This window comes from Gigantopelta aegis, chromosome 6 (genome assembly GCF_016097555.1).
Source record: "Gigantopelta aegis isolate Gae_Host chromosome 6, Gae_host_genome, whole genome shotgun sequence".
In the NCBI taxonomy this organism is placed as follows: domain Eukaryota; kingdom Metazoa; phylum Mollusca; class Gastropoda; order Neomphalida; family Peltospiridae; genus Gigantopelta; species Gigantopelta aegis.
The window spans coordinates 58,578,586-58,606,324 of record NC_054704.1 but is presented as its reverse complement, the minus strand read 5'-3'; the positions used below and the strand labels follow the sequence as shown (position 1 = coordinate 58,606,324).

The window sequence follows — 27,739 nt, the reverse complement described above, 5'->3', positions numbered from 1 at the left end:
TTGTACCCATAGGCTTATATCCGGTTATTTTGACATGCTATTTGATACAACAATTCGAATTTGATGAATTACACGCAGGTTATTTGGCAAACTGCATCGTCCAGGACGAAACGCTAACGGAGATAGTATACCGTAGAAAAACTACCATGGACATTAAAAAGTTCTTCACTGCCATACCACGCCATGCCCAGACTCTGTTGCGAGTAGGGACGACACCGGATTCAAATGTCGAAGTTGTTGGTGAAGATGTTAAAGAAAAAACAGAGAAAAGAGTCACTTCTCAGACACGGTTTCCCATCTTACCGCCAGTGCCGTACCAGCCACGGGACGTCAACTGCATGCCGGTGCAACGGCTCGCTAAACGAACGCTATGTTTTCAGCGCGCGTGGTTCGATAGCTTTCCATGGCTCCACTTTGACGCTAACGTTAGCGGAGTACTCTGCTTTTACTTGTGCTAAAGCAGCATGCATGGACTTGGCCGGCATGGCGCGGTATTCAGAGGACACATTTGTTTCCAAGGGATTTTGCAACTGAAAGAAGGCAATTGAGAAATTCAAAATCCACGAAAAGACATCTGCACATATGATTTCTCATAGCAACCTGAAATTCCGGTCTTCCAACAACGACGTTGACGCACAGTTAAGTACGCACCATCTTGAAGAACAAACGAAGGCGCGCAACGCTCTGCTGAAGATTGTGACGACCGTCCAGTATCTAGCGCAGCAGGGACTGGCAATACGCGGCAAAGAGTCGAGCGACGGTAACTTCATGAAGTTGTTAGAGCTGCGGAGCAACGATGACGTCGTGTTACAGAGGTGGTTGACACGCACAACTTCATACACAAGCGTTGCCGTGCAAAACGAACTGTTAAAAATCATGGCACACATGGTGCTGCGAAATATTTGCAAGAACGTGGGCCTTTTTGCAGTCATTGTCGACGGAACCCAAGACTTCCAAGGCGTTGAACAGGAGACAATATGCGTGCGATATATAGACGACGCTTACGACGTTCACGAGGACTTTATCGGTCTGTACAGCGTATCTGAGATGACTGGTGCCAGCCTCAGCAATATGCTGCAAGACGCGTTGCTCAGACTCAACCTCCCAATCACGCATCTGAGAGCGCAAACGTATGACGGAGCCAGCAATATGTCGGGCAAATACCAAGGCTGCCAAGCACTGATCAAGAAAGTACAACCACTGGCAAACTACACGCATTGCGGTGCACACATCACGCACCTCATCTGTGCGAAGGCCATCGAGAGTGCACCGTTCCTTCGCGATGCTCTTAACGTGGTGCAGGAACTGGGCGGCTTCTACAACTCATCAGGCAAATTTAAAAATTTGTATCTCGATCTGCAAGTTATGGATGATAGCCCTTCCCCTTCACGCCTGAAGCCGCTTTGTCCAACACGCTGGCTGTCACGTGGGATTGCCGTTAGAGCCGTCCTTAGCAACTACGCACACGTGCTGGAGGCACTGAATGAGGCATCATCTACATTTGGCAGCAGCACAGCAGACGTGATGGTCTGTCATGTGCACAGAAATCGTCTTGCCGAGTGCACTGCACGAGATATCGCAATTGAATTTGTCGATGGATCGAGCGATACACGGCGTAGTGTTTTTGGGAAATTTTAGACCATTAAAGACTTGTTGGAATACCATCAGTGGCACCATTGTTTTTATTCATGTTCATTATTTGTACTTAAATTAAGAAATTTGACTAATAAAGTTATATTGTATCTATATACCATTTGTTCAGTTTAGTCACAATAATTCAGGCGAAAAATATTTTGTCAGAAAGCAGCTCGGCTAGCCAGCAGAAAACACCTCAGAACAGCCCTAGAAGGGGTCAATTTTCCAAAATTTTCGGGGGGAGGGCCCCCAGACCCCCCGCCACGGGCTTCGCGCCTGCGGCGCTCGCGGTGGCGGGCTTCGCCAGACACCTCGACCCCCCCCCCCTTGCAAAAAAAACAAAATTATATGTATATGTATCGGTCCCCCCCACTTTTAAAACCGGATCGACGCCTATGTGTACGCCCATGTTGTCCCATGCCGTTGCTGGGACTCGAACCTATGGCACCGAATCGCCCGCATATACCAGTCGTCATGTACTGGCTGGAACGAGAAATAACAATGTGTGCGTGCGTGCGTGCGTGCGTGCGTGCGTGCGTGCGTATGTATGTATGTATGTATGTATGTAATAGTATAGTTGGTATATTTGACCAGTTCTACTGGCCAGATGAAACAACATTTTATGACAACTTGTGTCACATATTTGCAGTCGTGACGTGACATTCGAAGTTAGGTGCACTTCGAACTTTGATTCGATGAGATGCTAGTCGATGAGATGCAATTTTGTATATTATCATACTGCTACATATACGGCAACATTTGTGTTCTAGTATCAGTTTCAAGTTACATATTAAAATTAAAGTGGTATATTGTGAATTTGTCATCGAAAATACACATCAACCTTTGTTATTATAGTTTTGAACTTGCATTTTTAGACTAGCTGAAGTTTAAGAATATTGTTTACGCAAATAAACGCTCGGACTAAAAATAAAATTTAAAAAAAAAAAAAAAAATATTTAAAAGACAAATTTTAAACAACAGGGTGTGTGTGTTTCCAGTGAATAACAAACCTCTGCTCACACCCGAAATATTGTTTCCATCAGATGAAAAATAAATTAATTAATTAATTAACAACCCAGTAGACCCTATGTGCACTTTGCGCTACTCTCCCAAGTACAATCTTGGGTCCGACTGAGTTATTACGTTACGTCGTTATATATCTAGCACTAGGTCTAAATTGATTCAGAAAAGAGATGGGAGAAATAAAGATTTCATGTTATTCTATAGGTGATGAGAAACGTTACTATGCCACAATATATTTCTATACACACACACACACATAAACGCACCACACCACAAAACAACACAACACAACTGAATGAAACGAGAAAAATTTTTAGGAAGTGAAATATAAAGTTGGAGCTACTACAAACAGGAAGTAATTATATTTGTTAAACAGGCTCTATTACAGGCGTGTGTGCAGGGGAGGTCCAAACTCCCACCCTTCTTCAAGGGAAATTGTTTTGGGGTTTTTTGTTGGGTTTTTTGTTTTGTTTTTTTTAAATATATTTTTCGGGTGAATCATGACCAAAACCCCTAGAAACTTTGCTTATTACTGGTGGGGCATTTGTTGGGAAAGGGGAGGGAGTTCATCACTGAACTACATCCCGCGCTGAGAGAGAGAGAGAGAGAGAGAGAGAGAGAGAGAGAGAGAGAGAGAGAGAGAGAGAGAGAGAGAGAGAGAGAGAGAGAGAGAGAGAGAGAGAGAGAGAGAGAGAGAGAGAGAGAGAGAGAGAGAGAGAGAGAGAGAGAGAGAGAGAGAGCGAGCGAGCTATAAATTAACACAAATCAGGAACAATAATATAGTCTCTTCTTCAACTAGACAAAAAAGGACTTTGAAATCTGACAACATTATTACGGTTGGTTTACTGGTATTGTTGTTAATATTGTTATCCTCATTTTATGATCATGTAAATTTATGTTCGATAAACGAATATTCACGGGTGGAAATGGTGGGAGATACAAAGGGTGTGGTTCCTTATTTAAGATCCATAGAACTGCCGACTATATATTACAAAACTGGTTTAATTAGCGGTCACCCTAATTTTATAAACAAACTGTCATCGGATTACAACATAAACCCAATTGACATAAACAGTTTACAAAACTTGGAGGAAGTGTGTCCAAGTGAGATATCTAAATATGGACACCATGTACGGGCGGGCAAACCGTCTGTAGTCGGCGTTAACCTCAGATTACAACCTATTGTTCTCCCAGCAATCATTGATACGTCAACAGGGCCCACATTTTAGTCGGTTGTGAACAAGCCCATATTTGGAGTATGTGTATGCCCTTATTTGGAACAAAGCCCAGCGTTTTCTTAGAAATGTGATCACGATGAACCGATTATAAATAGATGACTGCTAATTGATTAGTTCACACCTCCGTTGGGGACGAAGCCGAGAAGTTAGAAGTTGTGTCTTGTTACAAATTACAATTTGAAGATGGCGGATGATTCTGATGTTGCCGCTCTGGTTATTGACAATGGCTCGGGAATGTGTAAAGCTGGTTTTGCTGGAGACGATGCACCAAGAGCTGTTTTCCCATCAATTGTGGGAAGGCCAAGGCACCAGGTTCGATTATTAATTATTACATATGATATAATACGATATTATAATGTACAAAATGTGTCTACCAATTAGCGCTAATTGGACATCACGACGCTGATATGGGTATTATAACTAAAGGTTACTTAAATTATGAGTAATGGTAATTAAAAAAAACACCCAACTTTTAATGAAAATTTACATAACACAAGGTGCTTAATGTAAGAAGGATTTGGGAAAAAAAAACATTTGTAAAATCTCACAAACAAAAAATGCTTAGACCTAATTAATATTTCAAATGACCTACTTGAACTATTTTACTATTTTGTCCCGTGTGTCTAGGTCCATTTCATCCTGGGGTCGTTTTGACCACATACCCATAATTGTTTTAAAATATCTCGGCACATTTTAAACTACGGCTGTTTGGTGTGTAATATATTTTGTTAATTTGGTTAATAAAACGTTTTAAAACCGTGATGTTAACTAAGCATCTAGTTAGTTATGGTTGAATCAATTTATTTGGTGCGACTGAACTAGATATACTGTTATATATACCTTGGTTTACGCCCCTGTATTATAATGCATATGTTTGTAAGCCCACGGATGACCAAATCAATTTGGAATTTAACGAGCTTCTATTAAATCAATGTTCTAATATGTCCACATAGGGTACAGACTTTGCCATGTGAACGTTGACCTTGGTATACGCCCCTGTAATTGATCTCTACTGGGTTATTATATTATAATATAATGTGTACACAGTTTATACCATTGGTTCATTGCCCGATAAGAAGGCGCTATTAAAGTCAGCAAGTGACATAGTTTATTCAAGTAGAAAGTGTGATATAGCCCTACGCTTCTGTACGGGGATTGTTCAAAACAGTATAGGCCTATAAAGCTTATCCCGTCTCAGATCATGTCTATTACATCCGCAATCCATTGCATCTCATAAGATGTGTAGGGTTATGGGGGGCGGTGTTTTTCTTTCTTTGTTAGGACATCACTAGAGCATATATATATATTAATTAATCATAGGTTACTGGTTGTCAAACATGCAAGGTCATTCTGACATGTAGTCCATAGAGAAAATCCAGAACATTTTCCCCCCATAAGCAGCAATGGATTTTTTATATGCACTTTCTCACAGACAGGCTTGCACATACCACTGTTTTTGACATTTACCAGTCGTGGGGCACTGGTTGGGAAGGGGGAAATCCAATCAGAGAATGGGTTCACCGAGGGGATTTGATCGTAAGACCCAAGCACCTCAGGCGTTGTAGGACTACGGAGTCTCCCTATAACCATTGGAGTTTCCGACCAACATAATACAGGAAACAGTTTGATAAATATTAAAAGGGAAAGGTAATGTATTTGTTGAATCGCATTTTGCAACACATTACACAAAATTGGCAAATTGAATTACCGAAATGCACACAGGACGCCGCGATAAAATGTGTGACTAGCCGCAGCTTACCTCGTCTTATTGTGTCCTCCGGTTTAATGAGCGACAACAAACACGATACTTCACTATTAGTGTTTATACAAGTGTTTTATGTAGGCTACTATTCTTGTTGGAAATAGCACCGATACCACACACACAATATGGTCGATGATTGCTGTGAATTTTTCATCAGTTAGCTTATAATATTTCTCGTAAAATTAAGGAACGTTTATTCGTTTGTAACTTTCGCTTACATAAAAAAAAAAAACCACCCACAAACCTACGATCATGATTCATGATACAGTATACATTGATATTACTTCTCCATTTCTAACTACAGTGCGCGTGCTTTAATTTAGTATCCCCCCCCCCCCCCCCCCCCTAAAAAAGTTAATGTCCTAAATTACATATATAGTTCGTTAGTTCATCTGTCCCTTTTAACGCAAACGAACTATTGCTGGTATATATTTTATCGTAATTTCCTAGATCTGCCAAAATATAGTTGTTATACATGTAGATACCTGTACGCATTTTTCTTGAAGGTTGTGTCTTTTCCACAGATGTAAATTGGGTAATGACCAGGTCACGTACCGATTGATACTGAAAGCATACTACACTGGACAGCATTCACGTTACATAGCTTTAAAGCTGTCATTTCGCCTCTCCACTCCATAATACAAAATACAAAGATAACTAGACCTACTGGTTTTAAACTCGTGTTTTCGCTATCAAAATGAAACTGAAGAACAAAAACGGTGTGATGTCGCCTCAGATTGTTATTCATATAAAATCAAACACTGAATATATTCAAGATTGCATGTTTGGTGTTATTAGTTACGATTGAGGATCACGATTTTTGAAGTACATTCGATTGTTTTGTTTTGATGTGCATTCTTGCTATTCAACAGTCATTTTGTCAAAATCAACTTCACACAATGTGCATATATTATTAGCATAGTAATAATGTATTGTAATTGTTGCAGGGTGTAATGGTTGGTATGGGCCAGAAAGACAGTTATGTTGGAGATGAAGCTCAGTCAAAAAGAGGAATCCTGACCTTGAAATACCCAATTGAGCACGGCATTGTCACCAACTGGGATGACATGGAGAAGATTTGGCATCACACCTTCTACAACGAGCTTCGTGTGGCTCCCGAGGAACACCCGGTCCTTTTGACGGAGGCCCCACTTAATCCCAAAGCGAATAGAGAAAAGATGACTCAGATCATGTTCGAAACGTTCAACTCCCCTGCCATGTACGTGGCCATCCAGGCTGTGTTGTCGTTGTACGCCTCTGGCCGTACAACTGGTATTGTACTGGACTCTGGTGATGGTGTCACTCATACCGTCCCCATCTACGAGGGCTACGCCTTGCCGCACGCCATCATGAGACTGGATCTCGCTGGTCGTGATCTTACAGACTACTTGATGAAGATTCTTACGGAGCGTGGGTACTCTTTCACCACTACCGCTGAACGAGAAATTGTACGAGACATTAAAGAAAAGCTGTGCTACGTTGCACTGGATTTTGAACAAGAAATGCAAACAGCCTCATCGTCGTCATCGCTCGAAAAAAGTTACGAGCTGCCAGATGGTCAGGTAATCACTATCGGAAACGAACGATTCAGATGTCCGGAGGCCATGATGCAACCTTCGTTCCTCGGTATGGAATCGTCAGGCATTCACGAGACAACTTACAACTCCATTATGAAGTGTGACGTGGATATCAGAAAAGATTTGTACGCCAACACTGTTCTGTCTGGCGGTACCACAATGTATCCAGGCATTGCAGACAGAATGCAGAAGGAAATTACGTCGCTGGCTCCAGCCACCATGAAAATTAAGGTGATTGCTCCCCCAGAGAGGAAATACTCAGTCTGGATTGGCGGGTCTATCTTGGCTTCTTTGTCCACATTCCAGCAGATGTGGATCAGTAAACAAGAATACGATGAATCTGGTCCAAGTATAGTGCACAGAAAATGTTTCTAGACTCTCAAGGAAGGGTATCGAGCATTACAATTATTAATGGCTATCGCTTGTTGGGACATCGAGGTCAACGTTTCCCCGACTGTTGGTGTCGCTCGAACTACGTGTAACATTCAGTGCAATTTCAGTTGTTGAACATTACCAAAAAATAATCTGTATATAAACTGTATAATAAAAACATTTTAAATTATTAGTCTTACTGTAGGTTATATTGACTAATATTGTTATTATTATACTAAAGTCAAGTCATTTATATTAGAGGGTACTTTACGAATGACCGTTTGATACAATTTATCTAATAAGTTGTTTCAAAACGTACCTCACAAGCAAAACAGAGATTGATGTTTTACACTTGTTGCAAGTTAACTAGGACATAATTATATAAGATTGTGGAGTTGAACCACTCCAATGCAAACCAAATATGGATTGGAATGATATACTGGTATTTTATTAAAGATTTAATATATATATAATTTTACAAGATACATAATTCATCACGTTGACTGTTTATAGTAAAACAGATTTGTTTTGTTTAATTTTGACATAGTCTTGGGAATCCCGCTACTTTTTTTCCATTAGTAGCAAGGGATATTTTACATGCAATATCCTACAGACATGATAGCACATACCACAGCCTTTGATATACCAATCGTGGTGCACTGCGTGGAGCGACACGGGGATCGACTACGCATCAGGCGATTACTACCACTGGGCTACGTCCCGCCTATGGCTGTTCACAGTACAACCTGTCTCAGATAACACTACGGAAAGTACATAGAGTACATAGTTGGCCGTCGTACAAAGTTGTATGATAAAAGGGATGACGTTAGCTTTTCAATAGTCGATTTTCCCTTCATATCGAGCAATATTTCTTCTGTTCCTTCTTTTGGTGTCTATATTTTGCAAACTCCGAGATACTTTCATTGTTAATAGATCTCCGCGTCCCCACCCCCGGGATTTGCCACTATGTGGGTCTGAAAGCTTGTTCAATTTGACAATGATATTCAGGTGTTTTCCCTCTGAAAACGGGTTATTTCACAAGTTACCTAGCCTACCCCTCGTATTGGAGAAACAATTGGCTTAAAGCATAGTGAACCTGGAAAGTTTGTATTTAGGTTTTTATATGCCCATCTATGATGGGTCATATTATGGTATGGCGTTGTCCGTCTGTTAACTATTTCTTGTCCGGACCATATCTTCCATACAGATGCATACAGGAGCATCAAACCTCACATGTAGGAACAACCTGGGATGGCGGTGTGTCGCGTACTATTACTAGGTCACTGTCACCTACTTTTTCGGTCTATTGCACACAACAGTAAATCCATGTCCATGCCATATCTTACATACAGGACCATCAAACCTCACATGTAGGAACAACTTGGTTGTTCCACAAGCTCTTCATCCTCAAGACCAGTTCTGTGGGAAGAATATATTTCCCTGGGTCCATTCTATTTCCAGTCCTGACTGAGCTGCTTTCAATTCTTTACCAACAGAACTTGGGAGGTTAGGTTTGGCAATATTTGCTGTTTTCCAAACTAGTGTCCGGTAATTGGAACATTTTGTGTGCCGCCTGAGGGAAGATCTGCACGGTGGGAGAAGGCTCAAGTTTGTCCCCATCACAAGCTGAGAAAGGTTGACCCTGTGCTGTTTGAAACGTTTAACAGCATATGTCATGGCGAAGCTTGTCCACATCTGTATTCGTGTTTGTCATTATTACATTTTGCTTAATTTTATATCAATTAGAAATTTATAAACATGGGTACGTTTTAGTTGGTACATGTATGGGTATGTTTTGATTAAAAAGTGAGTACGATTTGACAAAAAATGGGCATGTTACTTTTGGTTGGGTACGTTTTGACTTGTATCTGAAATAACCATTGACCGACTTGGACGTAAAAAATTCTACGTTCAAAGATTATTACCGCCCTCGGTGGCGTCGTGGTTAAGCCATCAGACTACAGGCTGGTAGGTAAATGGTTCGCAGCCCGGTACCAGCTCCAACCCAGAGCGAGATCTTAAGGGTTCAATGGGTAGGTGTAAGGCCACTACACCCTCTTCTCTTTCACTAAACCATTAACCAACTAACAACTAACCCACTGTCCTGGACAGACAGCCCAGATATGTGCCCAGGACAGCGTGCTTGAACCTTAATTGGATATAAGCACGAAAATAAGTTGAAATGAAATCAAAGATTATCAAAACTAGTGGCACCATATTTCAACTGAAATAGTGCAACAACTGGACACGCAAACAAAAAATGTATAAACTACTGTACCTGTTGAATCCCGATTGAACGTATTCCAGTGGAAAAGCGCTCACCTGATGCGCGGTCAGTCTAGGATCGATCCCTGTCGGTGGGCTCATTGGGCTATTTCTCGTTCCAGCCAGTACACCACGACTGGTATATCAAAGGCCGTTGTAGGTGGTGTCCTGTCTGTGGGATGGTGCATATACAACTACTAATGGAAAAAGAGTACGCCCATCAGGAGTTTGATGGAAGGAAGGAAGGAAATGTTTTATTCAACGACGCACTCAAGACATTTTATTTACGATTATATGGCGTCAGACATATGTTTAAGGACCACACTGATATTGAGAGAGGAAACCCGCTGTCGCAAGGGGTCTTTTATATGTACCATCCCACAGACAGGATAGTATATACCACGGCCTTTGTTACACCAGTTGTGGAGCACTATATTAATGAATATATTATAGGTATGATTCAAGTCTAATTATGTGAAATTTTTGCAATCGGATGGATGAACAGTTTGATTTGGACCAACCACCAAGTTGTTTCTGCATATGGTTTGATGGTCCTGTATGCATCTGTATGCAAAATATGATCTGGACAAGGATTTACTGTTATGTGCAGTAAACTGTGAAAAGTAGGTCATAGTAATCTAGTAATAGTACGCGACACACCACCATCCCAAGTTGTTCTTACATGTGAGGTTTGATGGTGCTGTATGCATTTGTAGGCAAGATATGGTCCGGACAAGAATTTACCGTTATGTACAGTAGACCATGAAAAGTAGGTTACAGTGACCTAGTAATAGTACGTGACACACCACCATCCCAAGTTGTTCTTACATGCGAGGTTTGATGGTGCTGTATGCATCTGTATGCAAGATATGGTTCGGACAAAAAAAAGTAGATGGACAGATGGACAAACAGACAACATCATACCATAATATGACTCATCATAGATGGGTGTATAAAAATTTAGAGGGTTTCCTCTCTCAGACTATATATCAAAATTACAAAATGTTTGACATCCCATAGCCTATGATTCATAAATCAATGTGTTCTAGTGGTGTCATTAAACAAAACAAAAACTTAAATGGATCCACCGAGGTACTTCAATCCTGTGACACATATTGGTGGCCATCTTGGATTTCTTATTATGTAATCCCCAATAAACCTTGTAAATAGTTTAAACAAATTCACGGACCTCACAGAACTATGACTAGACACCAAAATGAACAGCTGTCATAGAATTAATGTGAAGAAAGTTATATCCAAAACATAAATTGACAGCCATATTAGTGGCAATCTTGGATTTCCCATATAAACCCTAACCAACCTTGTAAATGGTTTAAATGGATTCTTTGGCTAGACACAAATATTATTATCCTAGGTTCAATATAGAGGCAATTATAGCCAATAACATGAAATGGTGGCCACATTGGATGCCATTTTGATTTCTACACCCTCACTTACCTTGCCATTTTGAAAATGACTGCTTTGTATAAAAAAAACTTATTTATTATTCAAAGACCAAATTTGTTGTGTTATTTAGCATCAAGTAATCATACCACTAAACTCAAAATATAGGGCTCAAAGAAGGAAAAATGGCTTTTATTTGGCCCCTTGTTGCCAAAATAATCAGTTTGCAGAAGGTAAACACATGCATTTCATCTTTCTGTCATGAGCTTTCTAAAGCAAATGGTCGCAAATCCACCCCAGGAGTGGGTGGGAGGATTACACCTTCTACCTGACAGTCTATACCTTAGAGCATGATATGCAGATTTTAAAGACCGACATCGTTCTGGGCTCCGTTCCATGAAGCGATCTAAGCACTAAGATCACCTAAAATTAATAAATACCTTAAACACAGCAATTTTAAGGATAAGATCGCTTTATGGTAAAGAAGTTGTTTGATCCATGGACTCCTGAAAGCCTTCAAAACAGATTATGGTAGACACTGAAGAGGCCATTTCACAATATGATGCATCACAGACTAAAATGATGTGTAATGCAAGACCCTATTTTGAACTTATACTTGCCTTTTTATCTTTCTTGGTGAAAATCCTGTACATTTGAACTATGGATTTGATACTGTACGCTGTGCTCATGACGGGTGTCACCGGTAGGCAGAATATACTCACCTTTCACGAACACCTGATATCATCACTATTTTACAGTGTTTGCTATTGAATGTCAAACATTTGGTAATTCTGATATATAGTCTTAGAGGAAGCAGGCTACTTTTTTTTTTCCATTAGTAGCAAGAGGTCTTTTATATGCACAATCCCAGACAGGATAGCACATACCACCGCTGGAACGAGAAATAGCCCAATAGGCCCCACCAATGGTGATTTATTTCAGACAGACCATGTTTTACAGCGATTCATGAGTGCATGCCATTATAGCTGTATATATTCCATTGTGATCTATCCTGTGCAAGTTTTGGTTTTCTAAGCTAGTCTTGGGAACTGCAGTGCTGGAGGGATGATACATCCCGTTATGGATCTCCGAGGAAAGTGGTGGTCCTCCTATGGACAAACACCTGATAATGGATCATGGAAGCAATCACAACTTTGCCTAACATCCTTTCAACTGCCTTATGCAGAGATATGATTTTAATATGGAGATACGATTTTGTCATTCAGATTTATTGTTTGACCTCAAGTTGCTGGCATCTTCTGGCCCGATGCATATGATATGGTAACTCGAGGAAGGCATACCCATGATCCTATAAGCATGATCCAAGTAAATACTGTCTTGATCGATCAACAACATTGCAGCTGTGTGAAATAGTACAAAAGTACTTTAAAAGGCTCACCCAAAGGGTACATATGCTTTATCTGCATCTCAACAATAGTTGTATTAATGTGATCCCTTTTTTTTTTTTCGTCGTAAGTGTTTTATATTTTCGACTTCTCCAAAACTATTTAACCAATAATCCAATTCCAAACAAATTTTGTTGGAATCTTCTTTGGCACATGGAAAAACCAATTTTTGGATTTGGATATTATGACCCCCAGGTGCCTGAGGTTTGGGGCCCAAATAGAGGAAATAAAGCCAATTTTAAAAATCTTCTCTACTTCCAGAAATGCTATAACCGAATAGTCTTCTTACTTGTTTAACCAATTTGTTAATGTCATTAAAGTTGAGTCCTCTGTACTGGTCAGACCAGTAGGGAACTAATAAAACCCAAGGCAAGCTAATTGTCCTCAGGGCAACCTCAATGAGCTTCTGGTAGCCATCCAGACATCACTCCGAACTTCATTAAATGTATACTCATGAAATAAATTGAAAAACTGACAGTAACTAACACTGACATATATTTTATACCTTTATTGGTTACTCACAATCTATATTTAGATTAAGAAATCATTATGACAATATGTACAACAAGTATTTGACAGGTAATAAATTGCTTAATTTACATGGTTTTAGAAACCTGGGACCTAATTCACTAAACTCTCACAACTTTGCGATATCATAGTGCAATGGAAAAAGACTTGCAAAGAGGATGCTTTGTTGTCTAGCAGAGCCTAAGAGATCTTTGTGAAAGAGGTCCCTGGTGCTTAATTCATAAAGCTTTTTAAGGCTCTCTTGAGCAACATCACATCATACTTGCAAGTCATTTTACATTGCACTACAAGGTGGCAAAGTTGTGAAGAGTTTAGTGAATTAGGCCCCAAAAGTCAGGCGTTAATTGGTAACATTCTGTTCATCAACTTCTCTTCTTTTTTTCACTAGTCTAATAAAGAAAGAAAGAAAGAAGGATTATTTAACTCCACCTCAATACCTTTTAAGCTATGGCTATTTGTGGTCTACCATGGTTATTTTGACATGGAAATCTGTTGTCCCACACAGGCTACTCCCTCAAAAAATAAAGACAGTACCCCGGTATATACCACAGCCTTTTATATACCATGTATGCACACAGATTAGGATGGAGAAAAAGAAACCAAATCCATAAATGGTAATCAATCCTACAATCCATCACACCTCAGGCAAGACATCAGTCAAATATCCATTTTTGTTTTTCTTACATATATTTGAGTCCTATTAAAGCATGTATTCAATAGAAAATATTTTAAAATATGCATATCCAATTTTTATAAGTGTCCGATTACAAAATATTCTGCAAAAAGATATAGCAAATCTCTTGTTTAAATAAACCAGTAGTTTATATCAGATAGCATACCAGTACATTAATTATGTCCAATACTGAAACCCACATGGTCTTTATGTGTATATCACCTTTAATACTGATTAAACAGTATAATGGAGTGAAATAATGTATATGCAGAATTCTAAATATTCTTTGTAGACATATGGTGGTCATGCAGTGTGAGTCTTATTTTAAGTCTTATAGCAGATCCAGCTGTTACCGGGTATGCACAAAAACAAGTGTTTTCACACACAAAATTGGAATTCTAAACTTACTGTATTTATGAAGGTAACTACATATATTTAATTTGAAAACATATTACTTTCTGACAAAAATAAAATTGAAATTACTGGGACACAAATAAATTGTGAAATTTAATTTGTTTTGTGATTACATGAAACTGGCCGATGCAGCAACAAAGACATTGTGGCTCCCAGTCAACAACTTGCTAGTACATCACTAATGTATTTTCAATAATAATTTTATGTTAAAGCGCATATTGTTCACAACTGTTGAGAATAGGTAACATTATAAAGAAATATTTAAGAACCAGCTGCTGGTTTAATGATTGTTTTAAGTAACTCTTTATTTTTTTTTTCTCTCAAAGTGTAGAATGCCTGAAACCTTAGTGGTATAAGGGCATGTTAAAAAGGTACTCTCTCTCTCTCTCTCAAAGTGTAGCTTTTGTTTTTTAGGTGAATTTAAAGTGTTTTTTAAAACACTATAATAAATTACTTACAAATTGTGCACCTCTGCATTTTCAAAACGTTCACCCTGCCATAAATTAGAATAATGCCAATATATAATTACTTTCCTCAACTTTATAACTATGTACCAGTGTTCTCGCTACTCCATTTGTGCAGGGCAGCCCGCCACACTATTGCATTTTACCACCCAGCATTTGTGTTTGGCCGCCCTCTTTATTTTTCCGCATTCTACTATATTTTACAGCACCCTGGTCCGCTATCTGAAATGCACGTTTTTTTTCACATATTAAAAACCCCCCAAAATCTATCAATCTGCACACTGGAATTACCAAAGGAAACAAGACATGATGTGTATGAAAATGTAACTGACGAAAAATTTCAGTAGCTTAGAACAGTTACCAGAGATGGGGGTGGAGGTCACGTGGCCGCCCTTCTTTAATTTTCACCCAGCTAGAACACTGTAGTAAAAAAATATATTATAATGTCCTTTAAAAAATTCAAAATTCAAAACATGCTGGCTTTCAATAACTGCAAAAAATTTAAAGATGATAAATGGGGATGTTAGTTTGTCAAAAAACCACAAAGACATGTATCATGAACAATGCCCCACAACTGCAGGTGAAAGCTTCATGTCTACACATGTAACAGTACACTGGTTTTGTCGTGGGCACCCACACTGAACTTCTGATCTATGAAATAAAATCCATAGTTCATAGGCAGTACTATTCTTGCAACTCTCAAAGTAGTTCTAGATCTTCTCTTATCTACCAGCTTTAGTTTTTATCTTCATGAGGCACAACATGGGTACCAGATGGTAATTCTTTCTCAGTCAAAGACATCCTCCACCGTAAAACGGCAACTCTCATCCTATCCCAAATCCCACCAAAAGAATCAAATGCTGGCCGAACATCTAAGATTGTGAACTTGTATTGTGAATCAACTTCACCTCCATCATAATAATCAATGATGTATCGAACATCTTTGCCACAGCGGTCGATAATCCAGTCGTGTCGATCAAATGGAAGACTATATCTACAAGATAAAAATAAACTCAAAATATAGAGTTAAAATAAAATATTTTTGGTTTATTCTTTTAAAAAATAAGGTAATCAATATATATACAGGTATATCTTGCTGTTGAAATCCATCTTTATTGTTATTTGCCTTATAACAAAATAACGTTTTTTATCAACATTATTCACTATCAATGGGATTTTTTACCTTTTATTTTTTATTATTTTTGTTGGGGGGTTTTGGTGAACAAATTCCCCATAGTCAATTTCATATCTGTTGAAACAAGCTCTGGAAATTATTTCAGATATATTTTTCGGGCCTCAGTAATATGTGACCAAACAAAATGATTTGTAAAAATCTCAAACCAGCTTTGTCTTCAGTATTATATTTAAACTGATATTAAGGAATTGTTTTCTGAAAGTAATTTCTTTACAACAATATGCAGTAACAGATTAATAAGGCCAATAGACCTATTTCTCATTCCAATTGTACATGTGTGTGTTCCTGGTAACTCATAGATGCTATCAAGGGTCTTATGTAAGATTACACAACAGAACACACCGAGGGGCATCTTATACATCTGCGGGCATCTTATACATCTGCAGCCATCTTGAATTGCAATGATGTTGCAATGCCTTAATTAGCTGGGAATTCTTCAAAATGAATTCCTGGTGAATGCTAACAAGTGCATTTCAGTTTGTGTGATAAAAATTAGCTACATATTGACATACAGATTAATATAGAAATTTTTTATTAATTTTTTTTTTAAATACCCCCTCTTTACTAAAACTCAGTTTCTGACCTTAAAGAGAGAGTAAACTTAAATATTAGCCTTATTTGTTGGAAAGATGCATACCGGACCACCAACACATACTGACACTTTAAAAAATGAAAAACGTGTAATTTTATAAGTTAATAAAAAAACGTGATTATTCCTGCTAACTGAGGGCAGCCATTTTCTTTGTTTTCAAGGCGTCCGGTATTCTAGCTTGGAGCGAAGTGTCATCAGCTACGGCCAACTCCTGTATGCACAGTGTAAATAAAAGCAGTAATTTACGACAAGGTAGGGGTTCTAGATTTTTTTTTTAAATTCACTTGCCATGAGGCCAGTGGATTTGAAAATTCACTGGCCATGGTGAAAAATTAACTTGCCCAATTTTAACTGTTGATAAACCAAAAAAAACAGTTAATTAAAATAATTAACTTTTTAATGTACAATTTGCATACGGAGATCATGTTTAATAAATTTGTCAATATGGACAACACATAGGCTCATTAGGTACACTTTATGGTTTGTTTAGAAAAACATGAAACAATTTTCATCAGTTTGGAATAAAATTACTAAAATTTAAATAATTGTTTCCATTAAAACCTAAGTTATACAAAATAATCCATGTTACGTATTACAACAATTAACAGTATTAAAAACAAATGTACATTTTATCACTTATGAATGAGTATATGAAGAGTTTAGGCGCAAAACACGATATATCAATTTTTTTCATTTTCAGTAAAAGTGATTTGCTTAATTGGCATATATCGCGTTTTGATAAAAATAAAAAAACAGGATTTACCCAGTACAATTTCATAAGGATCAATTGTGTTTTGCGGCAAATCAGCGGGCCTACAATTAGCCCTTACTGACATACAATAATGGCTTTAACTAAAAAAAGAAAGAAAATGGTTTATATCGCGTTTTGCGCCTGAAGTCTTCATATATTTATGTACTTATGAATGGAAAGTCCTCCCCTCCCCCTAATTTGGGGTCTCGGCTCATGGACGATAATGGTTTTTTTCATAAGACAGATTACATATAAATTGTTCAATATACAGGAAAATTTTGACTCATCTGTTTCCTAAAAGATTTTATATTTTAATAAGCAGTGGTTTTAATAATACAGAATAATAATTACTTCTAATGCAACCAGTCATATTATTTTGTACTGTAAACTTTTGGCTGTAAAAAGAACACTGTTGTGCCATGACAAAACTTACATTACGTCATGTAAGGCTCTTAACGTAATATGACGTAATGGCTGATGGCTTTGTTGTAGACAACAGAGGAATTTGTATATACACAGTTAAAAGTGATAATGGGTAATAAAGATAGTAACCAACTGGCTATCACAGTTATGAATTAGCTGTCCCTTGTAAATGAATGTTGTAAAACCCTTGCATCTCATTAGTTATTCTCTAAATAATTATTACTGTATCAGGTCATGACAAAATGAACATGGAACAAACATGGTTGATGTAATGCGGTATGACTGTACTTGTTTGGATAACTGTTAAATTTGTTATAAACCATAAATAAAAGAAGTTGTCAACTAGCAAACATTATAATGGTCCCCAAAGCATTTAATCCATTAAAAAAATTAATATCAACTGGCAAATTCATCTGCATTTTACATATCTGCTGTTAAGATGCTTACCCAAGCCAACTCCTTATGCGGGCTCTTGGAGAAAAATCCTTAGCTTTACCACCAAAACGTTTTAGTTTAGGGCAGTCGCATTCTCTGAAAATGAGATCATATAGATGTATTACAAACTTAAAGCTTTTGCTTGCTGTTCTTGGCAATCTTAAGGGAAAATGTGACCTCTCACTACGTTACTGTATAACATATTTATAACATAGTTAAGGGACTATACTAAGTTTGCAACCACTGTAACATATTTCTATATAATAAATTCTTTTTAACAACTAAAGTTACATCTTGAATACAGTTTATTGTTTATAACATCAGTTTTTGTATATCAAATATGTTTCTGGTCCTCCTAATGTTTGTTGTAGCTCAAATTTAATGTTTTCATATGTACAAAATTATCTGAATATAAAATACTATTTGGGCTACTACAACAATAATTAGGATTTAACCTTCTAACTACTGCAGGCAAGATATCTCACCCGACGTCACACAAGTCAACATACTGTACACTGTATACAGTGCATTTTCATATTTTGCACACGAAACAAATTATGTGACAGTATGGCAACTTAGTTTTCTGTTTTTCAATGGAAAATACAGTTGAAAAGGTGATTTTGTTTATTTTTGCCTAACAATGGTTTTGTGTGACAGATAATTTAATAATAAATTTGATTGTTTTCCAACAAAAAATGTTATCTGAATCGTAGTTCGAAAAAAAAAAATCTGGTCAGAAAAAAAAACTGGGAATAATGGACATAAATACTGGACATTGGCTACAAATGCTAAATGCGACTTTGTAATTTTTGCCTAATTTTACTCAACATTAACTAATCTAAAATATCATAAAAATATGCAAAACCCACAAAAATAATACTTACCAATTAAAATATGAACTTTATTTTATATATTTATACAAAATTTAAAGTGAATATGTGTGTGTAAAAGTTATAAACTTGTACCAACTCAGCATGGTTTTTGTTAAAAATTAATCCAGTAGTCTGAAGGTTATCGTAACAAGAAACATATTGTGTATACAGACACTAACATTTTAAACACGGAAATGAATTTAACAGGGGTGCAGAAATGGAAAATATTTCACTAGCCTGCCAGACCAGAACCATCTAAAATTTACTAGCCCACACAAATTTCTACTAGTCCCCCACCCCACCCCACCCCACCCCCAAGCATTTTCGCCCACTTCGGGGGCTCAGTTTATGTTCAACTATTTTACAAACCCTCTGAATAAAAAACACACATGTATTAATGACCAAAACATTATTAAGGACACTTGGTAAGTGATTAAGATCACGTGGCAAACGAACAAAATCAAATCCAAAAGCTATTAGTCAAGACTAGGTTTTTCACATTTCTTTCATATAGATTTACAAAATTCAAGTGACATCCTGCAAGTATTTAACAGAAGAATCTACTCAAAACACATCGGTAACATATTTTAAATGTAAACCAATCATTTGTAGGAACTGTCAACCTTTGACAGGCTCCGTTTCCGAGGAATGAGGCTAAATCAAAATTATTATCAAAACGGAACCATTTTCGTGGTGTTTTTGTTTGTTTATTTTTTTTATTTTTATTTTTAGGGGGATTTGGGGGGGGGGGACTTTTAGGGGGGAGTGTTTTGGGTGGGGTTTTTTTGTTGTTGTTAGCTATAATGGCATTTCAAAGTATCAATTGGCGAAAACGGTGTTGGGGTGTTAAAACATGAAATTTTTTGGTTCGAACATCCATTATTAAATGTTGAATAATGTAAACAACGCATGTTTGTAATGCCATTTTAGTCATACATTTAATTTTGTGCTTCCGTTTAAGCCATATAGCCAGATTTTAGTGCCATTTGAGCCAACTCTAGGTTCCATTTTATCCAATTTGGTTCCGTTTTCATTTGGGGCTGTTTTTACTATAACTGCTTCTGGAATATTGCACTTGCGCAGTTCGGAACTCTGAAGTAGTCTATTGGCAATACACCATTATACTGTACATGTATCATTGATGAATTTTATCATTTGAACCTTTTATTTGAATGGTGTGGAATTCCTGCATGGCTGACGTGGAGTCGCGAATTCAATGCAAAAATATAAATAAATAAATAAATAAAATTTGGTAAGATAACTCCCAGATCGCGGACTGATAGTTGCACTTTTTAACTCGTCCGTCATAATTTGTACTCATTTGGCGAGCGGGCGAGTACTTTCTGCAACCCTGATTTAATATGGGCAATTCCGTGGTCAGGTAAACCAATAGGTCATTCTTAAAAACTCATTCAAATGACACAAGTTTGGTATCATTTGAAAGATTATTATCTCTAGTGTCAAATCTTACATTAATCCTTTTTCAGTCAATTTATTTTAACACTCCAAGTTTTCTCCATTTCTTTTCACATTACTGGTACCTGTCCTCAAACAAGTGCAGCATTCAACAGATGGTGGTGGGTTCCAAGATCCGTAGATGCATCTGATAACTCCCCAAGACCGGATAGAGGCTGACCAGTGGAAGAATTAGGCCAACCATGGTAAGCCCTCCTCCTGGGGATGCCCATCACAGACCAATGTAGGTGATGTTAGTAACAACAACCAGAATGGTGGCATCCGTCAGCAGTGGCAGGTACAGCTCCTAGAACACATGGACCAGGAGGCGGAAAGCCACATCTCATGCTGGTTCTGACAGGGTGGGAAGACGTAGCCACCAGGGATGCAGGTGTTAGGTAACCCCATACGTATTGAAATGTTAGTAATAACAAGCGACAACTTAATGAGGTGCATCCGTCAGAACATTGAACTGAACAAGCCCCCCCCCCCCCCCCAAGTGTTTTCTGTCTAGTATACCAAAGAACTGTTAGTTCAATAACGACAACAGATAACCACATGCAGTGCAGGGTAAATGTTATAGAGACAAAAGAATGGCGAGCCCGAAGTTGGAGAGGAATGTCGTCAACCAACTCGTAGCGATTGATGTAAGCCGCTGCAGTGATACTGTCTGTGGCTACTATGAGAGAGGCGCCTGACAGCATCTGTTGCCACTGAAGGATTATGTTGTAAACTGCCAACATCTCCAATAGGTTGATGTGTAGATCGGCTTCGTCTGGAGACCACAGCTCGGACAGCGTCTGGTGAGCGGAGATGAGCTCCCTAACCTACTAAAAAAACGCATCGGCGAAGAGATGGTGAGTCGCTTGGACAGGCCACAAAGAGACTCCGTCTAAGACATTCGATCAACGTAGCTACCATCGGAGGCTGGGCTGCAGATCAACTGGCAGACGAAGTTGCAAGTGTGAGTTGTTGTACCGGATGGAAAAAGTCAAGAACTGGATTCAAAGAAGCTGGAGTTGACCTCTGAGCGTCAAGTCTTGGACCGACGTCAAGAGACCCAAAGGACTCTGCCACTCTTGAAAAGACATCCAAGACAACAAAGCCCCGGTGACCATCAATAAACTCTTCGTCCATTGGTCGAGAGGAACTGGAACAAGACCCAAATCCCAATCGAGATGCTGGAGAAACTGCATAATGAAGACATCTGGCAAGGGCACTACATGAACCAGTAGTGCAGTGAAGCAGGAACCGGGACATCGGAACAGTCATCCTGTTAAGACAGTCAGGAACCACCGATGGCGTAACGACCTGCTACGCTATATTCCCGATATACATGGATGTGAAGCAATGCACACACCAAACGGCTGGTATCCACAAAAGACACAGCCCGATGCGATGCAGCAGCAAGAATCTTCTCAGCATCAGACAAACTGTGGCGAAAACAACAGTGAACATCAGTGGGGGATAAACCACAATGGATCATAGTAAAACAGTCGCAGTAAAAACAACCCCAAAACATTTGATGGCAACTGGATAATTTCCGGCGCCAGCGGAAGTAGCGACTAATTGGCAACACCACCGGATGTAGCGATCGACCTGCTGAATATCGTGGTAACTTCATCGATCAACAGACGGACCGAATGCATGTAACTGCGAATCGATGACGTAGCACAACTGACTGTGTGGCCCAACAGCAAAAACGGCGAACTGACAATTGACAGGTAACTGGAAAAAATTGTTTGTCATCAGGCGGAATGTCCGTAGCAAACATCAGAGCGGGACATTTCGTCGAAGGTACCAGAGAATGCGAAAATGATGGTAATATACAACAGCAGCAAGGCAAGCACGCATCGACAGATGAACTGCGAACACCGTATCTTCAACCACATATGGGGCTGGAACATCATGTAGAAATTCTTCATAATGCGAGCACAAGCAAGGCCATCGGAAGGAATGGCAGTCGCTGGAGACGGAGACTATGAAACGTCCCGTCGGGATCCATCAGAAGCCTGGAAGCTAACATCAGCCGAAGATCAGTGACGACGGTCCGTGGGACCCGTGACAGGCCGTAGAGACCGACTGTGTGCACGGCTCCGATGAAAGGACGACTCAAGACTGGTGATGAGAAGAGTATGACGAACGCTAACCCGGTAAAACTGCTGAAATCCTTTCCACAGTAGCCGCAAGCGACGTAAACGTCAAAAGCAAAGCCGCAGGATGACCCGCATACGGAAAAATCAAGACAGGCGAAGTCTAGATAGGGCCACACACAAAAACAAGGTGTCGCTGGAACCGTCACTGGATTCGCCTTGAAACCACAAGAACCGTTGCAGCAGCCATGAAAGCAAACGTCATCTGCAACATCGTCGGTAGTACCGGCTTATAAAGTACTGGCCGCCAAGGAACAACCGAAGCAAACATTGGTGTCGGGCTCGTCTTGAAAGGCGTCGGTGGAAGTAGACGTGACGGAACATGTCGTAGACCGCTGCCAGGCAATCCCTCGCTGTCATGTGGTCCGCGGAATCCATATCATCTATAACGGAAGCAGCCGGAAACTCATCTGCAAAATCTCCCATAATTCGTGCACAGGCAAGACGATCGGCAGGACTGGAAGCCGCGGGTGAACCGAACCGTGGACGGTCCCGTCTGGAACCCTCAGAAACTGTGGAAACCGCTTCAACCGAAGATCGGCGACAAGAGTCCATGATGGCCGGAAAGACCCTCAGTACCCATCAATGATGGAGGCCGCTGCAGCCTCATCTGCGAAGTGTCTCATAACTCGAGCACAGGCAAGCCGGTCTGACGTAACGGATGCCGTAGGTAATCCGGACCGTGGACGGTCCCGTCTAGAACCTTCAGAAGCCTTGGAGGCCACGTCAACTAAAGATCTGCAATGACGGTCCATGGAACTCATAGTAAGCCTTGAGGGCCGCGGAGAATGGCTACGGTACCGACTCCGATGTGTCGATGAAGCCCTGTCCTTGTCCCATGACGGTACCGAAGATTCCGTAGAACGTCTACCAGAATGAGCAGGTTTCTTAGAGGGCTGAGTAGAGGCCGCAGGATGCTTGTCATCCGAATTCTCAACAGGTGGAATCGAAGGAACCTAACCGCCCGAAGAGGGGACTGGAACCGGCCCTGACCCCGAATCTGCCAGTTTTGATGATGATGATGATAACTAGTTTAACGTGCCCATATACCACTAGGGTTTCGAACAAGCCCATCCCGAGTCCGACAAGACCTGACAAGGCCTGACTCAGGATGGAGGGGGGGGGGGGGGGGGGGGGGTTGAAAATGGGCAGAATTTTGAAAATAGCAATTAGTAAAAAAGTTAATAGAATAAATAAAATAAATAAAAAGGTTACAAGCCAAAAATAAAAAAGAATTGACTGCTCGGCCGAATATTTATATAATTTGGAGCATTTTCGTAGGACAGTCCAAAATTAAATAAGAGAAAGGAGAGAGGATCGGACTATTTAATAATATTAAAATAAAGAAGTAATTTCGACATAAAATTTTGAACGCAGATCTAAAAGTTAAAAGTCCGATCAATATGTCCACGTGAGTGGCCTCGTTAAGGCCGTTTGGGTGCACAGCTTAAAGGGACGAGATGGGTTGCATCCCGTCAAGAAAACCCCTAGATTGACAGTCGATAGACGTTGAAGGTGTAGTGCTGTGCTGAAATACAGATCTTGAGAAGCCGGATCCGTCTGAACGAGAGAGAGTATCAGACTAGGGTATAGTCCAGTCATCATGGGTTGGTATAGTGGTGCGGACGGGCCCGACTCCGGATGATACGAGATGGTATCACTATAAAGCAAGGTAAAGTCTAGAAAAAGAGTAGTAGGGGCCGACTCCTCTTCCTATTTCTTCTTAGAGTGGGGAGGTCAATCTTCCAGTGCTGCTAGGACAGACTCGGACATGTAGAGACTAAACGCGAACAACCATGGCGTTCTGCAGAATGGCCATCATACGAGTCACGAAAAAAACAAGTCGACAGTCAGACGGAGAAATGACGTGGAGGCAAGGAATCTCGCTAAAAAAGAATTTTGAAGTAGTCGCCATGAACGCCATAGTCTCTTGAAGCATGGACGGCAAGATGGAATGTAAACGTCCGCCACTGATTCTGTGATGGAAGGAGAAAAGTCCACCTTCTTAGCCCTCACTGACACCATCATCAGGTACGCAGAGAATTTATCTTCTGATAGGTCCGAACAAAGTTCGCATCTAGAGTCAGTAGCACACGGAACACAACACCCCGGACATAAGTCGTGTGGGTCGTCACCGGCGGTAAACTTCTTACAGCGTAACACTCACGCATAAGACATTGAACACTAACATCAGACATGATAATAATTTCTATCTGTGAAATAGAAAGAAAAAACAACCATGAAAAAGCACAAAGCCAGTCAACAAAAGATGCCATTTTGCAAATGGCGGCCGACACGATGCTAACCGACAACATAAAACAAACATTTCACGTAAAATAAACACTTGGAAAACTAAGTGAAATACGCGAAACGAAGTAATAAATACAACGAATACAATGGAGGAAAAGATCCCACCAAAATACACGAATACAAAACCAAAGAAGATAAAAAAAAGGTGACTCTGAAACAGAGCGCTGAAACAGAGCCAAAGAAAAGACGTCCAGACCCTTTAGCGAAGAGAAAAAGAAGAAAGTTACAGTCATGTGACCGGAACTAGAGAGCAGTATGCAGTAGAAGAATTTAGGCCATCACAATGGCTGTTGGGATGTTCGGACCAGACCATTTGCGTGGGGGGGGGGGGAGGTGCACTTGTTTGAGGACAGGTAATGTGAAAAGAAATTATACATGCATCTAACTGTTTTGTTTTGTTTGTTTTTTGGGTTTTTTACAACAAAAAGATTTATTGCCCCCAGAACATAGGCAGTGAACAGGTTGGGGAGCCGTGGTCACTGCCTTACAAAGTACATATTTAAACAATAGTGTCTCAAAAAAATATGCTATTTAAATATGTTAATGCTTTCTATGATATTTATAAGACGGAAAGTCCCTTTGATTTTACCTGTGGTGTATACCATAGTTAGACCACAGGCATGTCTAACCTACATTTTAGCGATTGCTGAATGGCTGAAGAAAGTTATGCCTACAGGTCACATATAGTTCAGCAGGAAGTAAAGTAGAACATTGATTTTAAAAGTAACACTTTTATTAACATCAGTAATAAAAACAAAACAAAACAAACTAAAATAAAATATTATTAAATAGTTTAGCTTCATTTTCCATTACATTACTGATCAGCTGCAACATTTAAAAAGGTCACCTCCAGTATTGATGGAGTTAGCAGCGTTAAAAAGGACGCTTATAGGGTTGCAGAAAGTTGACATTCTGTCTGCACATCCTTTCCCCTGTTATTCTCTTCAGAAGACATGAAATGTCGTATTTTAACACCTGAAATTCAACATTTTTTCGGGGAAGTATGTCCCCATAAAACAAAACTCAGGTGCGGGCCCACAAGTACATGTATTTTTATCCACAGACATTAGTCCCAGCCCCGCCCCCATTTTCAAATATACTCCGTAAGGCCTGTGTAATAAACTTGGATAGTACACTTCTCCCACCCCTCAACTACTTGTTCAATATATATATAAACTCTTCAAAAGAAGAAACGCAAAACCACATTGTCGTAACATTTGGAGAATTGATTTAATTATTGAATGGTGAGTCCGATAATTACCAAATGTTGCAGGATTGTTCACAATTCACTCTAGTCCATTGTGAGTAAGTGATAGGACACACCACCAAGGTCAAGGTCATCTGGAGTCAATACCGGGTGTGGCCTCCGCGTGTGTTGACAACTGCCTGGCACCGCCTGCCCATTGAAGCAACCAGAGTACGGATGACGTCCCGGGGGATGGTGGCCCACTCGGCCTGCAAGGCTGCTGCCAGCTCGGGCAGGGTCTGGGGCTGTGGTTGTCGCTGTCGGAGGCGTCGGTCCAACTCGTCCCATAGATGCTCAATTGGGTTCAAATCCGGTGATATCGATGGCCAAGGAAGGACATTAATGTTGTTGTTCTGTAGGAAAGCCGTTGTGAGACGTGCTGTGTGAGGCCTGGCGTTGTCATGTTGGAACACTGCGTTGGCGTTGGCCATAACTGGAACGATGTGTGGCCGGAGGATCTGGTCAATGTAGCCCTGTGCATTCAGGTTGCCCTGCACGTGGACCGGGTCAGTTCTGCCAGTGTGTGAGATGGCTGCCCACACCATGACACTATCCCCGCCGAATCTGTCCACTTCCTGCACGCAGTTTGCCGCATAATGTTCACCACGACGCCTAAACACGCGACATCTTCCATCATGACGTCGGAGCAGAAATCGGGACTCGTCACTGAACCACACCTGTCTCCATCGCAGTTGAGGCCATTGTCGATGAATCTGGCACCACTGCAGTCGGAGTCGACGGTGTTGTGGTGTTAAGATGACACCTCGAACTGGACGTCTGGCACGAATTCCTACCTCACGTAGGCGGTTCCGTACGGTCTGGTCGGATATCCTGCGCAAACCTGGTATTGCTGCGGCTGTGGAGGTGGCAGTAGTCAATCGTTCCCGAAGGTGGCGTACCCGGATGTAGCGGTCCTGCCCGGGGGTAGTGACCCGTGGTCGACCGGATCTAGGGAGGTCACGTGTTGATCCATGTTGCTGGTAACGGTCCCACAGTCTGGAGATGGTGCTTGGGGACACATGGAATGCCCTGGCAACGGCCGTTCTGGATTCGCCTGCGTCTAGTCAGCCGATGGCATTGTTTCTCTGCGGTTCACTGAGACGTGGCATGTCCTGGATTGTCAACTGTCGGCCAGATACAGAGGCCAGGCAAGCGAACACCCTGCACTTTTATACTGTCGGTGTTCATGTTGCACGTGCAGACAACGCACGTGCAGTGGTGACATGGTTTGCACGTGGCTGCGTTTTTGCGAATATTCACATTTTGGAACTTTATTGTACAGTAGCTGCGTTTTATCAAATGTAACCGTGGGAATGTGTTTGGGACATGCAATGACCTTATATTCACAAAGCATGAACCGGTAGGAAACATAAAATCGGAGTTATAACCCATTTGTACCCTTTTGCGTTTCTTTTTTTGAAGAGTATATATATATTCGTCTGTTGCTTCTTAACATGACTCAAAAGATAGTGTGGGTACCCACCTCACGTATGGGTAGCCTACCCGTCACTATAAAATCATGCCAACATATTTATTATCTACATGG

At 40.2% G+C, this 27,739-nt stretch overlaps 2 protein-coding genes and 1 long non-coding RNA gene across 4 annotated transcripts in view; 2 read left to right on the top strand and 1 right to left on the bottom strand.

Moving 5' to 3' along the window:
- Positions 1 to 27,739, top strand: part of LOC121374288 — a 38,958-nt gene that overhangs the window by 5,756 nt on the left and 5,463 nt on the right. Inside the window, exon 2 of the long non-coding RNA XR_005958220.1 lies at positions 16,710 to 16,800. This is a non-coding gene — a long non-coding RNA (uncharacterized LOC121374288). The remainder of the gene's footprint in view (positions 1 to 16,709; positions 16,801 to 27,739) is intronic.
- On the top strand, positions 4,013 to 7,797 carry LOC121374286 (actin, cytoplasmic 3-like). Its single transcript, XM_041501324.1, has 2 exons — positions 4,013 to 4,208; positions 6,606 to 7,797. The coding sequence occupies exons 1-2, from the start codon at positions 4,080 to 4,082 to the stop codon at positions 7,608 to 7,610; spliced, it is 1,134 nt and encodes a 377-aa protein (XP_041357258.1). The 5' UTR covers positions 4,013 to 4,079; the 3' UTR covers positions 7,611 to 7,797.
- Positions 13,176 to 27,739, bottom strand: part of LOC121374287 (holocytochrome c-type synthase-like) — a 40,757-nt gene continuing 26,193 nt past the window's right edge. For both annotated transcript variants that reach the window (XM_041501327.1, XM_041501326.1), the window contains 2 exons: positions 18,170 to 18,253; positions 13,176 to 15,755 (listed from right to left, as the gene is read on the bottom strand). In XM_041501327.1, coding sequence (XP_041357261.1) covers positions 15,497 to 15,755; positions 18,170 to 18,253 — 343 coding nt within the window. In that variant the 3' untranslated portion in view covers positions 13,176 to 15,496. The remainder of the gene's footprint in view (positions 15,756 to 18,169; positions 18,254 to 27,739) is intronic.

Bases quoted from the DNA above. Each gene is read 5' to 3' on its own strand.
- LOC121374286 (XM_041501324.1), top strand. From the start codon at position 4,080: ATGGCGGATGATTCTGATGTTGCCGCTCTGGTTATTGACAATGGCTCG. The intron at 4,209-6,605 runs GTTCGATTATTA...TAATTGTTGCAG, and splicing joins TGGGAAGGCCAAGGCACCAG to GGTGTAATGGTTGGTATGGG.